The 16,038-nt window shown below is 45.9% G+C and overlaps 1 protein-coding gene across 2 annotated transcripts in view; it reads left to right on the top strand.

The window, feature by feature from the left end:
• Positions 1-15,414, top strand: part of Cpm (carboxypeptidase M) — a 57,853-nt gene extending 42,439 nt beyond the window's left edge. For both annotated transcript variants that reach the window (NM_027468.1, XM_006514090.3), the window contains 3 exons: positions 4,002-4,154; positions 8,025-8,173; positions 11,340-15,414. In NM_027468.1, the coding sequence (NP_081744.1) occupies positions 4,002-4,154; positions 8,025-8,173; positions 11,340-11,582 (545 nt within the window). In that variant the 3' untranslated portion in view covers positions 11,583-15,414. The remainder of the gene's footprint in view (positions 1-4,001; positions 4,155-8,024; positions 8,174-11,339) is intronic.
• The last annotated feature ends 624 nt before the right edge of the window (positions 15,415-16,038 follow it).

Raw genomic sequence — 16,038 nt, forward strand, 5'->3', positions numbered from 1 at the left:
TTCTCTCCCTATTTATTCATTTATTCTATATGCGTACTGCATCCAGGAACCAAGCCAAGAAAGAAGGAAGACACAGACCTCGCCCTCCGGTGGGATGTATATAAGGAACTGGGTGACAGTGCCCTTAGAGTAGGAAGAGAGATTTAGAAAAGCCACAGGTGTGCGAGGGAGTCTGCAGCCCACAGCAGCAGGGAGCGAGCAATGTAGATCTTAGAGGAAGGTGCTACTTAGTCCCTCCTACAAGGACAGCTGCCACGAAGCTCCCACCATTTATGACCAGGCAGTGGTGAAGACGGTGTGGCCAGTCTTCTTCCAGATTATAAGAGAAGTTGGATATCGTGAAGAAATGTTCTTCAGGCAACCAAGGGAAGGGGTTCTGGTTTCCCACCCTTGAATAGGATGGCCAGGCAGAGGAGGGTTGATGGTGTAGGGCGAAAACTCACTCAGAAGGAAGACTATTCAGTGGTAGAGCACGGAACTATATATACTATCATTTCCTCTTGGTGGCCATACTGGGGATTGAATCTAGGGCTTTGCACATTCTAGGCAAGAGCTCTATCATTGGGTTACCCCCAGCCCTCTTTTTCCTTTTACTTTGAAACAGGGGCTTACTAAATTGCCGGGGTTGACTTCGAACTTTCAAATCTCCAGCCATAGCCTCCCAAGTAGCTGGGATTACAGACAGATCTTCACCATAAGGCTTAGCTCGCTCTTAATGGAATGAGTAATGTCAACAGAAGCCCAGGGGTATATAGGAACCAGGGCAGTCTGGAAACTAAGAATCCTGAGGAGGAACTTAGGGAGAAGGGCAAGAGGTGTGACCTTGTGCTAGAGGTGAGCAGCCTTCCCTCCCAGACGAGTCGGCCTGGCCCACTGACAGCAAGCTGCAGCCTGCATCTCTGCACACAGGCCACTCCACAGGCGCCTTCCCCGGCTGTCACTTCGGGTGCATGGGCTGTCTAGTAATCTAGCACAAACTGGTACTTTTGTGTCTGGGTGGCCCACTGCCAATTTTGCAGATGAGGTAAATAAGCAGAGACCACAATTGATGGTGTTCAGGCAGGGAGCCCAGCTAGACGCAGAGGCACCAGAAAATTCCTTCTGCCCTTCCAGATCCATTCCCGCTCACCTCAGGTCTCTAGCTCCTCCATCTTCATCACTACAAAGGGCCTTCTGTTCCCTGGCACTACTGTCCTTCATGGTCATCCATAAATTGCCAAGACAGAAATCCAGATGTGTGGAAATTCCCAAATTGCTACAAGTTATTCGCAAGTGTGCATGTGCACAAAAATGGATTCAGAGAGAAATTCAAATTCATAGGGTTAAAAGAAAGAAAAGAAAAAATCTTTTTTAAAATATTTATGGGCTGGCAAGATGGCTCAGTGGGTAAGAGCACTGACTGTTCTTCTGAAGGTATTGAGTTCAAATCCCAGCAACCACATGGTGGCTCACAACCACCCGTAGTAATGAGATCTGATGGCCTCTTCTGGTGTGTCTGAAGTCAGCTACGGTGTACTTATGTATAATAATAAATAAATCTTAAAAAAAAGATTTATTTATGTCGGGCAGTGGTGACACATGCCTTTAATCCCAGCACTTGAGAGGCAGAGGCAGGTGGATTTCAGGACAGCCAGGGTGACACAGAAAGGAAGGAAGGAAGAAAGAGAGAGAGAGAGAGAGAGAGAGGGAGGGAGGGAGGGAGGGAGGGAGGGAGGAAGGAAGGAAGGAAGGAAGGAAGGAAGGAAGGAAGGAAGGAAGATTTATTTAACGTATGTGAATATCCTATAGCTGTCTTCAGACACACCAGAAGAGGGCATCAGATCTCATTACAGATGGCTGTGAGCCACCATGTGGTTGCTGGGAATTGAACTCAGGACCTCTGCAAGAGCAGTCAGTGCTCTTAACTGCTGAACTCTTTCTCTCTAGTCCAGAAAAAAAAAACAAACAAACAAACAAAAAAAAAACAACTTTGTCACAAGAATCTAGGTCTATAGAGATTGCTTAACATTTTGACATTTTCTTTGTGGATTTTGGTTTTATATATATATATATATATATATATATATATATATATATATATATATGAGTATTTTTGCCTTCATGTATGTCTGCAAACCACATGTGCCACAGCAGCCAGAAGAGGGAGTCAGCACCCCTGGAGCTGGAGTTACAGTGTGTTGTGAGCTGTGGGTGCTAGGAACCAAACCTGGGTCCTCTGTAACTGCAGACAGTGCTCTTACGCCCTGAGCCATCTCTCTATCCCTTGAGCATTTTGTTTAACTTAAACTTTTCCAGTGCCTGTTAGAGCACATGTGTTCTCTGGGGTGGGTACTGTACTGGTTACTGGTTTGATTGCTGGGACAAAGTGCCTGACAGAGCATCATTTACCTTACACTTGCATGATTGGTAGAAACAGGGGAAACAGAGGTCACTGGGAGACCAGGGACAGATGCCACCTGCTAGCCCTATCACTGTGGCCCTGCCTCTGCCAGGAGCAGCCAAGGACTGAGTGCCCAGACACATGATCCTATGGAAGGGCATTTCACATTCAAACCAGATCAGATACTGTGTGTAATAAGGTGTAATCTACTTCCTTCAAAGTTACTATAGGGCTGATGGTGTGGCTTGGTGGTGGACCACTGAACTGGTATAATGAGATTCTGGCTAGAGCTCAGTATATATTACAGAAAGAGAAGAGGAGTGGGGGGGGGGGGGACTTCATTTCATCAAATCTAAGCTGTCATTCGTATAAAATATAACATACCACCAGGAAATAAAATCCTCTCTGTTAAATACACATTTTTCAGACATGAAATTTTAAGACACATAAATCCAGAGATGTCATATACGAAATTTCATGCCCTGTAAAATACACAGTAACTATAACCCTTTGAATTTAGGGTCTCCTAATGTCAAAGAATTATAAAGCACACAAGAGCAGTGACAGCTGGAAGCCACACGCACCTGTGTCTGAGCCTTCCTAAAGTCAGTAGCATCTTCTCTGAGTCTCAGAGACATCTTGTCATAAAGAAGACCAAAGCCACAAGGCTGCACCCTGCTCTCTGCCACCCATGGGCAGGAGTCCCTGGACCTGCTGCCCTCAAGGACTGTTCAGACAGATTCCATGAGATGGCATAAAGATCTTAGGAAAGAATCTAAAAAAACAACCCCTGAAAACTCAGTAATATAAACATTATTATTATTCCTCTAAAACCAGTGTCTCTGATTTTAGTTTAATTAATTTTATAGTTTACAGAAATATTTTTAAAGATCTGCTTTTTTCGTTTTGTTTTTTGTGTATGCGTGTATGTTTGTGTGAGTCTATGCCACATGTGTGCAGGAGACCAAAAGAAAGGGGTCAAATCCCCTGGCCTGGAGCCACCTGATGCGGGTACTGGGCACCGAACTCAAGTTTGCTGGGAAAGTACCAGTATCCGTCTTTCCAGCCCTACAGAAATACTTTAAAAAACAATCATATTCTGCTGTCTTTCCCAGCCTGTTTATCCCACTACCTTTTTGCAGTAGAGTCAATAAACTAAATTTTCCTTTTTGCAATATTTTTAACTTAAAATGTCTTTGAGAACATGAGTGCCCCATTTACACCGTGTCCTGTCCTCCTCTGAACCTCTTCTTAAAAACAGCCTGTACCCACATAAAATGTAGCCTCTACCCTCTAACCACGCCCCTACTCCTTTCTAGTTAGAATGCAATTTAAGGGGGAGGGGTGCTCTTGAAATGTAGGATTTTAAGGGAGGGGGAAATCATTTCCCATCTCTGACTTAATTTTGGTGCATAACTGAGTTTCAGTCAGCTGCACCCCAGCTACCTCACGGGACCCCGTGTCTGTCTGATCACGTGATGAGTTGTGAAGCCCCACGTGACGGATGTGTTAATTCACAGCCAATGCCTCTTTTTCTCATTCGCTCGTCTCCCGGGCACGTGATACTTGGCTCCCTTCCACCACTGGTCCTTAACAAAAATGAGATGTGCTTGCTTTGCAGGGGGAATGCAAGATTACAACTACATCTGGGCCCAGTGCTTTGAAATTACCCTGGAGCTGTCGTGCTGTAAATATCCTCGCGAGGAGAAGCTGCCGCTCTTTTGGAACGATAACAAAGCCTCTTTGATCGAATATATAAAACAGGTGCACCTAGGTTTGTGTCCTATATCTTCTTGTTAACACTCACAGCGTGGGTAGAACCTTTGCGTCGAGCATATACAAAACCTCCTCCGGGGACTTGGGGCTGGACCTGGTTTTCTATGCCAGGACTAAGGGTTTGAATTCTCAACGTGTTATCTACAGTGTGTGAGAGATGCTAGGCTTAGCTGTTCGTTCGTAAGAGAGGATGAGTCACTTGTTTTGAGGGCGTAAAAGCCCAGAGTTCCCCCAATTTTACATATGGAATGATATGCAAATCTGGCAAAAAGATCAGGAAAACCGGATGTACTCTTGCAACATCTTCAATCAGAAGCCTAGTTGTAGCCCGCTGCGTGGCTCTGCAGGTAAATGCGCCTGCGCCAAGCCTGGTGCCCTCCGTTCATCCTGGGAGCCCACAGGGTGGAAGGAGAGACCTGACTACTGTCCTCTGACCTCCAAACTCTTATGCCATAGAGCACGGGGGCCTCCCCAAGACAATAAATATGTAAATAAGCAAATGTAAAAATTTGAAAATAAAACCGAGTGCTGCCGGCACCTTTATAACATTACAAACATATCATTGGCTCCCTCCACCTTACGTAATCACCGTGCTGGGTCCTTGGTTGTTATTCTGACATTTCAGTTTCCGCTGGCCTTTTCCCGTGAGTCCTGGAATAACTGAACCATCATCCATTAAGGCTCTCCCGATACTGATTCTTTAGTAAGTCACTCTGAATTCTTTTGTGAAGTCACCCTTCGTCACTATCATCAAGGAGGTGTAACAAGACATGAATATGTCTCTGCCCCTCGCTGCCCTCTCTGTCGCCTTTTAATCTAGCCATCGGGATGATGGGATGATCCACAGAGCGCTGAATCAGGGCCAGCTTCGCATGCCATGTTTAATACGGTATTAGTGTGCAGAAGCTGTGCAGCCCGATAAATAATAAGTAATAAATAATAGCATAAGCATCGTTGGCAATGGTATATTGAGTTTATGAGTCCATTTAATTAGGCCGTATCAAGAATATTTTTCCACCCGCCTGTCCCTGTAATCTGCTGAGAACTCAGATAACAGTAGGTTTATTAGCACGTCAATCCTGCCCCCTTGTGGTTTAAGACAGGAATATTTTTTTCTGACTTTAAAAAAAAAAAAAGAAACTATTTCAAAATACTGATGTGGTTGTTGCTACTTATTAGAAAGTCTTGCTCCACATTAGTGCCCTGCCTGCTGTCAGAGAGAACTGTCTCTGTAGGTGATGATGTCAGAGAGAACTGTCTCTGTAGGTGATGATGTCAGAGAGAACTGTCTGTAGGTGATGATGTCAGAGAGAACTGTCTCTGTAGGTGATGATGTCAGAGAGAACTGTCTCTGTAGGTGATGATGTCAGAGAGAACTGTCTCTGTAGGTGATGATGTCAGAGAGAACTGTCTGTAGGTGATGATGTTAGAGAGAACTGTCTGTAGGTGATGATGTCAGAGAGAACTGTCTGTAGGTGATGAGGGCAAATGCTCCTATATAGACACTCCCTGGTCTCTGCCACGCTGTTCATTCATTGAAAGAGTTCACCAAGTGCTAGGAAGTTTGTGTGTCTAAGATGGTGACTCATCTGAAAGGCTCAGACCTGCCCTCTGTGGGAAAGAGAAACCTCTGATGTAGCACGCGGGCCTTTCTTTGCCTGAAGGACAGAAGCCGGTGTAGGCGTCAAGCTCTTAGGCTGGTGTCCTGTTTTGAAAGCTCACAAAAGTGTTAAACGTCAGTATGATCGGAAGTTGGAGTAAGAGTTCTGCCCTGCTGCACGCCAGCCTGCTCTATGGCTCCGGAGGGGCTACTGGGACTCACAGAAGAATTCAGTCTAAACTTGGGCTCTGTAGTATTATGGGCTGTGTTAGAGGATGTTCTCAGTGTGCGTTGGAAAGAGGATCTTTAGATTCTGAGGCCCAGGTAGCTTGTCTCATCTCTAGGAAGCAAAGCACAAAGGTTTCAGTGCCGCCCCTGCTTTCCCCGCTCTCTAAGGCGGATCTCAGCCTTGAGGCTGAGGGCTCACCACCCTCAGATACCTAAGCAAACTGGCCTAAGAAACTGGGTGGGAAGCCAGGCAGGGGTGGCTCATGTCTTTAATCCCAGCACTTGGGAGACAGAGGCAGGTAGATTTCTGAGTTCGTTTCCAATACTGGCTTTTTCTCTCCTGCTATAGCAGCTCTTTCTGAGCCTGTGGGTCAACTGGTCTCTTTTTAGTGTCTGACTTCAACCCCTGAATACACGTAAGGACAAATATCAATGAGACTTTGAACAAAAAAGATAAAAGGAGGGGAAAAAATGACAGGGAGATAATTTTGCAGAGTTGACCTCCGTAGATAAAGTGGAGAGGAAACTTCGCCTTTGATAACCCACTCCAGAGCAAAGGAGCCAGGAATTGAACCCGAAAGGCACCAGGGGGCCATCTAGGTCAGGGGTTGTGTAATAGTTGAGATAGAGACTCTTGTGTGAGGTGAGATAACGCTACTTTGTTACTAATATCAAAACCTTCACCTTTCCTCTCAGTCTTTGTCAGAGGACACTATTTATCATGTGCCTGGTGTTTTTCTTTCATGATGAATAATGGCTGAGTGTAGCTATTTGGACATTGTTACCATTGGGTTTTGGTTTGGTTTGGGTTTTTTTTTCATTCGTGTCATTGGGCATAAATAAGTTACCTTCAGATAGTCCAGTTTGTCACTGGAGGGAACAAATTGGAATTGTGACTGATGCAGTTTAGGGGAGAGCATTTCTTGGGATGTAGGAAGCCCTAGGTTCAATCCCCAGCGCTGTGAACATTGAAGTCTTGAAGTGGGCAAGTCTAATACAATGCTTTAGTGTGGATTCCAGAGACTGCCTCCATGGATCTCAAATCTGGCTATGTAGTTGGCTGAAAAATTAAGGTTATTTAAGGCATGGATTTGACCTTGACCCATCAAAAAGGGGGAGGAGGAAGAGGAGGAGGAGGAAGAGAAGAGAAGAAGAAAGTTATTTTAGTCACCCAAAGCCTTATCCTTCACATTTGCAATCGTTTATTTTGTTTTGCAGTCTTGGGGACTGAACCCAGGAACCCAGGGCTGTGTTTATGGTGCTTAGTGCTAAACAGTAATTCTACCACTTAGTGCCACCTCCGCCCTATGAAACTCTGATAACATTGTCATCTTGTAGAGTTGATGTAAAGATTCATTGAGAACATACACCCAAAGCCCTCAGTATACAGACTGGAACATATTAATTGCTCAATAAACATTGGCTGCTTTTGCTAATAATAAGACATGTAACACTGTTGTTATAATTTTGCTCCCCACTTAGCTTGTCTAGTGTGAAGACAAACCTTTGAAACCCTTATATATTGACAACTGTCTTTTAAGTTAATCATTTTTGTTCAGGTTTCTAAGGAATCCACCATCATCATGCGTTCAGTACAGTTTAATGATCAAATAAACAACCCGGAAGTAACAGGAAGGGATTATTCATTTCTGACCTTCCATTTTGATATACACTGAATAGCCTATAGCCAGCAATTTTGGCTATAAATCAGGCTTGTAGCTCAACTGTGGTCTACAGGCATCAAAATGACCCTCCTTTCGTGAGCGCTGTTAAGGCAGGTAATACAAGGGGTGTGTTTCTTAAATCCATAAAGGAAATGTCTTTCATGTGCCGTAAAACGTGTTATTTAGTTGTAAATCTTGTAAATTGTATTATTATTGTGCCAGGACACATGAGAAGGACAGGGGACAGCCTTTTAGGGAGTCTCTTCTCTCCTTCCACTGTGGACTCTAAGGATCGAACCTAGATCCTCGGACTTCCAGAACTGTCTCACTGACTGGAAATATGGCATGTATATTTCATTTTCTTTGTGCCTTGCAGGGGTAAAGGGTCAAGTGTTCGATCAGAGTGGAGCTCCATTACCGAATGTAATCGTGGAAGTCCAAGACAGAAAGCATATCTGCCCGTTTAGAACCAACAAGCTTGGAGAATACTATCTGCTTCTGCTGCCCGGGTCCTACGTGATCAATGTAAGTGAGCAAAGCCCGGTATTTTATAAAATGCACAGTGCCCACCTGGGGTGGCCAACGCTAAGTGGGAAATCTAACCATGAGGACAGCAAGGCTTGGAAGGCAAGGTTAACATCAGGCCTGCAATAGGAGAGGAGTGGAAGGCAGAAACAAACCAATGAGGGGGAATCACATATAGTCTCGCAGTGATGGTGTTGCGCCAGGGAAATGTTAGTGATCCCCCAAAACACACACAGGAGCCAATCTGGTGCAACTCACCAGGGTCTTTATTCTGTTCGAACAACCCTCCCGCCCATCCCCCAACGCACCACCATTACGCAGGGCAGGACAGTTTTGGTGGTGGTGGTGGGGAGCCCAGAATGTCTATGGGTCAAGGCTTTATAGTAAGCAGCAAGCAGGGAGTACATGTGCAAGCATCTCATTGGAAAGCTCCTGTGGCCTTTAACATGATTGGCTGGTGCTGGGAGTCTATCATAGACTTAACTTCTGCTCCCCTCTGCATTGGTGGTCGTTAGGCAGAGGGTAGGCTTGTAACTTGGGGGTGCAGATTTGTTGGGGAAATAGCCTGGAGACACTGGTCCTGTTGAGGGTGTAACCTGGAAACTCTGCTCTTGTTGGGGATTAGACTAGAGACGGGAGCTAGGCTCAGGTTCTGTTGGGGGGCAACTTGGAAACTAATGCTATTAGATACCAGCCTGTTGGTCTACCTGAGTTCACACTTAGGTCAGGTTTTCTAAAATGGAGTCTGAATTTCAAAGCTTTGGCATCTCAGTGGCATGTGCCTTTGACCCCAGCACTCGGGAGGCGGAGGCAGGCAGATCTGAGTTCAAGGCCAGCCTGGTCTACAGAGTTAGTTCCAGGACAGCCAGGGCTATACAGAGAAACACTGTCTCCGGGAGGAAAGTCATATGTTTTCCTAACCAAGCACCTACCATGTTTTCTCAATTATGTACGCATCTGTGGGCTATAGCACACTTGGAGAAGTTGGTAAGCAGCTTTGAGGGCAGTTTGCTCCTTCCAGCATACATTCTAGAGACTGAATCATGTCGGGCTTGCTGGGCAAGCGCTTTCACCCAGTGAACCATCCCCAGCTCAAGACGGCTATTCTAACGCGTACACACACACACACACACACACACACACACACACACACACACACGGATAACCTAATCAATCAGCCCAGGAGGAAGCCAGTGTAAGCCAAGGTGCCTTACAGGTAGCCCTGCCAGAGAAGTCAGGGCAGCTAAGCAGACACCACATGGTAGGAGCGAAAGAGGGGGAATTAGGAAGATGCACAAAGGTGTGCCTGGAAATGACCCCAGAGGAAAGAGAGAAACACTCAGCAGCTTCAGCCCTGGCACCCAGGCCTGCCTGTGAACTGAGGACGATGGGAGATGCCAGCAAGCACCAGTGTGGCAGGGAACCATGAATGAGGAATCCCAAGCTTTAAATCCAATCTAGAGAGCTCTTCTGAAAGTGGCTTTTCTTTGTCATTTTCCTTGCCCTTCCATAGCCACTGCCAAACACCATCTTGGCATAGGAGCTGTCAGCCATCTTGGACTCTGGCTGAAGCCTTGGTCCAGAGCACATTTTACTGAAGAAAAGACAGCCCCCCCCCCCTGCTACCATGTGGCATGCCACAAGCCCCGCTGCTGTCTCAGTCTGCCCCCACGAGATCTAGGGGAGTCCCTGCCAACCACAGCATTGGCACTGTAGCAAGACAGCCCCTCAGTCCTACCTGTCAATCAGGAACTTAGACAGGTGGTGCCAGCTGGGTCCCCCAGCTCCAGGAACAGAGCTACCGGGTGGCTCCAGACCTACCATTCACTTCTCCTGGCCACAGCTGCAGATGCAGATGTTTGAGCTTCTCCTAGGTATAAATTGTGTGTGTGTGTGTGTGTGTGTGTGTGTGTGTGTGTGTGTGTGTGCGTGCTTGAAAACAATGGAAACACTTCAAGCCATTTATGTAAAGCGATGGGTTTTTTTTAGATAGAGCCCCAAAGGCACAAAATTAAGATAGACAAAGAAAAACGAACCAGGAAGCATGGCAAAGGAGCCAAGAGCAGATTGTCCCTGTGTCTTCAGACCTGGGGAAAAAGATCTGCAAATGACTTCTCCATTAAGAGATGAGTTTCTAGAATATATAAAGTGCTCAAAAGGAAGCCCTGAATGCCAGCACTGCCCAGAGGCAGGTGGACCCAGTGAGTTTGAGGTCAACCTGGTCTATGTAGCAACTCCAAGAGCAATCGCAACCTACCTGAAGATTCACAAGAACAAAACTAGTTTTTAAAACAATTGAAAGTTGTTTGGTTTTGGTTTTGGTTTTGGGGGTTTTGTTTGTTTGTTTGTTTTTTCAAAACAGGGTTTCTCTGTATAGTCCTGGCTGTCCTGGAACTCACTTTGTAGGCCAGGCTGGCCTCGATCTCAGAAATCCGCCTGTCTCAGCCTCCCAAGTGCTGGGCTTAAAGGCATGCGCCACCACCGCCTGGCACAATTAAAAGTTTTAAAAGAAAGTGGTAGAAGGGCTCCGAAGGTCTGGGTTGAAGTTCTGGAATCCACCGGGTGGCTCACAACTGACCATCCGCGACTCCAGTTCTAGGAAATCTGTTGCCCTCTTCTGGCCTCTGTAAGCACTGCATGCAAGTGGTAGACACGTGCAGGCAAAAAAACCGCTCTTGTGCAAGGTTTTGGGTTTGGTTTTGTTTTGTTTCTTTCTTTCTTTTTAAAAAGGAGGGGTGGGGAGTGAAGTAGAGTTATACACCTTAGGTCAGTGGCAAGGAGAATGGGAGTAAGTTGAAGGAAGAATCTACTCACAATCTTGATATCCAATAAGGATACTCTAGGCTTGGTCCAAAAAAAGCACCTTTACCCCGGCACACTGAAAATGACCGTGGCAGAATCAGTCGTGGCTTCCTCCATTTAGTCTTTTCCTTCACTAGATGCTGAACCCCCTCTCTGTTCTTACTTCATTTTGTAATTCTTGGTAGCATTTGCACCAAAGGCCTACATCAAGAAACACTGGCAACTTTCCGGGCGCTATAGCCCCGGAGGCGTGGACCGCTTTCAAGCCACGCATGCACCGCTCAAAGGGGTGGAGATCTGTCTTCTGCGTGGACCTCACACCCATCTGAAATCACTCAAGTAATTGTTTCTTGTTCCTTCTCAGGTTACAGTCCCTGGACACGACTCCTACCTCACGAAGCTTACTATTCCAGGGAAATCCCAGCCCTTCAGTGCTCTTAAAAAGGATTTTCACCTCCCGCTGCGATGGCAGCCGGATTCCATCTCCGTATCCAATCCTTCGTGCCCGATGATTCCGCTGTACAAATTCATGCCAAGCCACTCGGCTGCCACAAAGCCTAGTCTGGGCGTGTTTTTCATGACTCTTTTGTACGTATTTTTTAAATAAAGCAAGGTGTGAAACTCGACTTCCGGGAATCAGGGATTGGTTACTCCCGGTTATGGCAACCCTCCCTCCTGTGGGACTGCGATTGGGACAGACTCCACTGTTTTCCTTAAGAAGAAAACCGGATGTTTCCAAACCTGGCCTAGAGCGACCTGTAACGACCAAATCCATCTTCAGTCTGGATAAAGTGGAGGTCACTGCTTAGCTCATGCTGCCCACACAAACGCCACCCCGAAGGAGTCCCAAACACTTGTAAGAAAGTTCAGAAGCAAAACAGATATCCCTACAAGAAAAACAATTTGTCTACGGAGAGCCACGTGGATCAGAGCCGCAAGGACGGGCACTTTCTGGTCACTTGCTGTGTTACGACCTTTCGTGTTATTTGTAGAGAGCTGATATTGTCTATAAGTGGTTCTCCCCAAAGGAAGAAATTTCTAGATAACGGGACTAAGAGCATTTACTCTTGCCAATGGTCTAAGGCCAAATGAGAGAAAATGGACAAACATGTCTGATGTGGGTACAGATGCAGTGGCCTCTGTCTCCCGTGCCTTTGCCCTTGCCCCCTGCACCTGATGCCACAGTCCTACGAAGATGACCCCTCCTGTATAACCCCAGTCCCTTGCCTGAGCCTCAGATGCAACTCCAGCTGCTCACCAGACACACCCACCTGACTACGATGCCTAGGAACTGCAGTTCATCCGGTTGACTGTTGAGACGCCATGCAAGGCTGTTCGATTCCCATATCCAGTCACTGGAAGCTGCTGTATACAGCCTCTCCAGGCCAGTTAGCGTCCCTCCGCCGCTGACCCAGCTGCTGCTCATGGGTATTTTCGCCAAGTCCGTCTTCCACACAGAACCTGGGGAGCTGGGCTGCCCAAAGCTCTCCTGCTCCCTAAACACAACACAGTAAGTGCTCTCGGTCCCAGGTCTGGATTCTGATTGTGTCACGTCTTGTTTCCTGCTCAGTAAAACTCCATTCCATGGGGGGTTAAGAGCACTGACTGCTCTTCCAGAGGTCCTGAGGTCAATTCCCAGCCACCACATGGTGGCTCACAGCCATCTGTAATGGGATCCGAGGCTGCCTTCTGGTGTGTCTGAAGACAGCAACCATGTAGTCATACACGTAAAATAAATAAATTTTTTAAAAGGAAGAATTCCAAGCATCGTCTTCAACGGGGAAGCCCATGGAGTTCCAGGTGGTCAAGTTCAAGGCCGATCCTTCAAAGAAGTTCCTTTGACTAGTGACTTTACAGCATCGTGGTGTGGAACTGCTCTGTGCTGGCCTTCTCTAGCACGCCATGAGCTCTTTAAGACAAGGATCTGCTTGAGAAATAATTTCTCAGAGTCTAGCCAAAAAACAGGAAATAAATGGATGGGGAAGTGTCTCAGCTACCGCTACAGACCTTTCCAGAACGCTAAGGATCTGAGTAATTTTGTGTAAATGCGTTTTATGTTTGGCAACATTCAGCTTACTAGTACACACACACACACATACACACTTTTCACGTGTATGTCAAAGAACAAAATCCAAAGATAAATGCAAATGGGTGAGCTGTGAGGCTTGAGGGAAAGGCATTAGCTGTTAGCCAATCTGCCTTCTAGACCAGAAAACAAATTCTTACAGTTCGAAGTAAAGTGTCCCCTGTAAAAGTAACTTTATTCTAACATTAGAAGAAGAGAAAGCTGGGCGTGTTGGCGCACACCTTTAATCCCAACACTCAGAAGGCAGAGGTGGGCGGATGTCTTCGTTTACACAGACAGACCCTGTCTCAAAAGTAAATAAATTAAAAGAAAAAAAAAAGGATAAATATCAAACAGGAACATTAACAGTAACTCCGAGGTGCAGGTTTCTAAGTGACATGCATTTCCCACAGGAAGTAAGAACATGCGGGGTTTGACAGGCGATGAAGGCTTGAGACTCTAAAGAGATACGTGGGCACCCTGGTGCCCTTTCTTGGTGCCAAACCTAATCTATATTTTAATATCAATAGTCTGCATAGCTTTTTAACCGCTTCTAAATTTGGAAATAGCATGAGTATCTTGATCATTTTATTTAAATAAGCATTAACTTATATCCCAGAAGGCGCGTATTAATAGTTCAAAAAGGGATCTGGGTATATTACATTTGAAGTATATATATAAGACGAAGCCAGGTGTGGTGGTGAACTATTATCCCAGCGCTTGGGAGGCTGAGGCAAGATCGACACAGCTCAAGGCTAGCCTGGACTAGCCATCTTAGAAAAGCAAAACCAGTAAGATATGTAAGAGCAAACTTGGTTCGCCATCAGCTGGTGTTCTGAGTTCTGACTGGTTGACCCTTTCCTAAGATTCCGTGAAAGGAAATGAGCTGTTCGCTGAGCTGCTCATGGGCCTAACCGGAGACTTGGTACTGAAACAACTTGCAAGTGCCCGTGTCTTACCAGAGACTGTGCCAGGGCTTTGCACAGGGCCATTGAGCCACAGCTACGTCTTTATTTTGTTACTTTTTGTTCAGACACAGCATTTCACTAAGCTGTGTAGCCTGCACTTGGAACTCATAGTAAGCCAAACTGGCTTTGGATCTGCCTGCCGTAGACGCTGGAGTAGCTATTACAGACCTGGTCCGCTGTGTCCATATTCAGGTTACATTACTTAAATCAGAAATATATATCAAAACCCAGTGTAAAAATCACTAAAACAGGGTGAGGGGTGTAGCTCAGTGACAGTGTACTTAGCATATGCAAAGGCTTGGGTCTAATCTCCATTAACTACCCCCAAGACAAAACATAACCAGGAAATTATTCTGTTGCCCTCTGCCAGGTAGAGAAAGCAGAAGGAATACTTGGGTCTGTAACTGTTTTGAAAGCAATATACCTTACTAAAGGTGACCTGAAAACGGAAATGCTGGTTACCAAAAACCACGTCCTTTTCAAGGAAACTTTCACAAAGTGCCTAGTTTACATGCGTGCCCATTTTTGAATTGAGATGGTAAAATCCTAGCACCCAGGCAGCAGAGGCAGGTGGATCTCTGTGAGTTCAAGGCCAGTCTTTTCTACAGAGTTCTGGGACCGCCAGGGCTACGCAGAAAAACCCCCGTTTCAAACAAGCAAAAACAGTCCCAGTTTTCTCAGACTCTGCCTGTACTAAAATGGTATTAACATCAGATCTGCTTTCCAATGTATGAGCTGAAGCTGGGTTGAGACGTATCTGTTTCTAGGAAAAATATACAAAGCCATATAGCACACTTATTTTCCTATTGCAACAGGAGTTTCATTCTCAGTCTCGGAGGGGGCATCTAGTGAAGGTTTGTGAGCTCAATTCTGCCTTCCTGGTGACCTCAGGTACGGGAGAGAATGATGCTGGATTAGGTGAAGAGCATCGGGTTCTTGGTGCCTACAACAGATTCTTCACCGAGTTTGTTCTAGACTTGCATCACTAATAAGATGCTGTACTGTGTCTCACAGGCCGTTTAATCAAACCTTAAGCTCACAAGCCAACCCACAGCTCTGTGCGAGAGACTTCATGCGGGTTTTTGTTTAACAAGCTTCTAAGTGATTCCTGCCATTAAAAGCACAGAAGCAGAAGCTATTAAAGGTGCCCAGGTTGAGTGGTGGCAGTGCTGGACCACGCCTTTAATCCCAGTACTCCAGAGGCAGAGGCAGAGGGGACTCTGAGTTCAAATCCAGCCTGCCTGGTCTACACAGTGAGTTCCAAGACAGCCAGGGCTACACAGAAAAATAAATAAATTCTCAGATTATCTAAGATTACAACGTTTGCTTGGGAGGGACCATGACTACCTCTGAGCTTATTTTATTTACATTATCTGATTATCAATAAAGAATATTCATATAGTGAATGTTGTCTCTTTCCACTACTGTTTTGTTTGCAAACATAACAAAAATCTACAAACTAGAAAAGACTGCTATATGGGGCTAGAAAGATGGCTCAGGGATTAAGAGCACTGACTTCTTCCAGACTCACCTACACTCTCCTCTCTCCACCTCTTTCTTCTTCCTGCCTCAGACCCCCAAACCCCACCTGTCTCTCTTCCACACAGCTACAGGCTGCAGGCATCTTTATTCGCCAATCGGGGATAACTTGGGGGACAAGATTACAGAGCATCATCTGGGTTTAAGTGAGAATTTCCCAGCCCCTGGAGGCAACCAGGGCCAGTATTTAGCAACACCCAAAACCTAACAGTCTCCGGCCTTCCACCTTGTGGTAGCCTCTTGTTTCTGTCATGATGCATACTGCAAGCCAGCTGACCAGCAAGCTTCCAGATGATTCGCCTGTGGGTCTGCCTGTCATCTCTCATGCTGTGGTTACAGATGAGTGCCACCATATCCACGGTTTCTGGGGATGGAATCAGGGCACAAGACAAGCACTGAGCCATCTCCTCCACACAAGTATCTTAACTTTAAGTTAAATCGCAAACATTTCTCCGACTCAAAAGAAAATCCATTGCAATATAATATATTGG

The sequence above is a fragment of the Mus musculus genome, chromosome 10 (genome assembly GCF_000001635.26).
Source record: "Mus musculus strain C57BL/6J chromosome 10, GRCm38.p6 C57BL/6J".
Classification (NCBI taxonomy): Eukaryota; Metazoa; Chordata; class Mammalia; order Rodentia; family Muridae; genus Mus; species Mus musculus.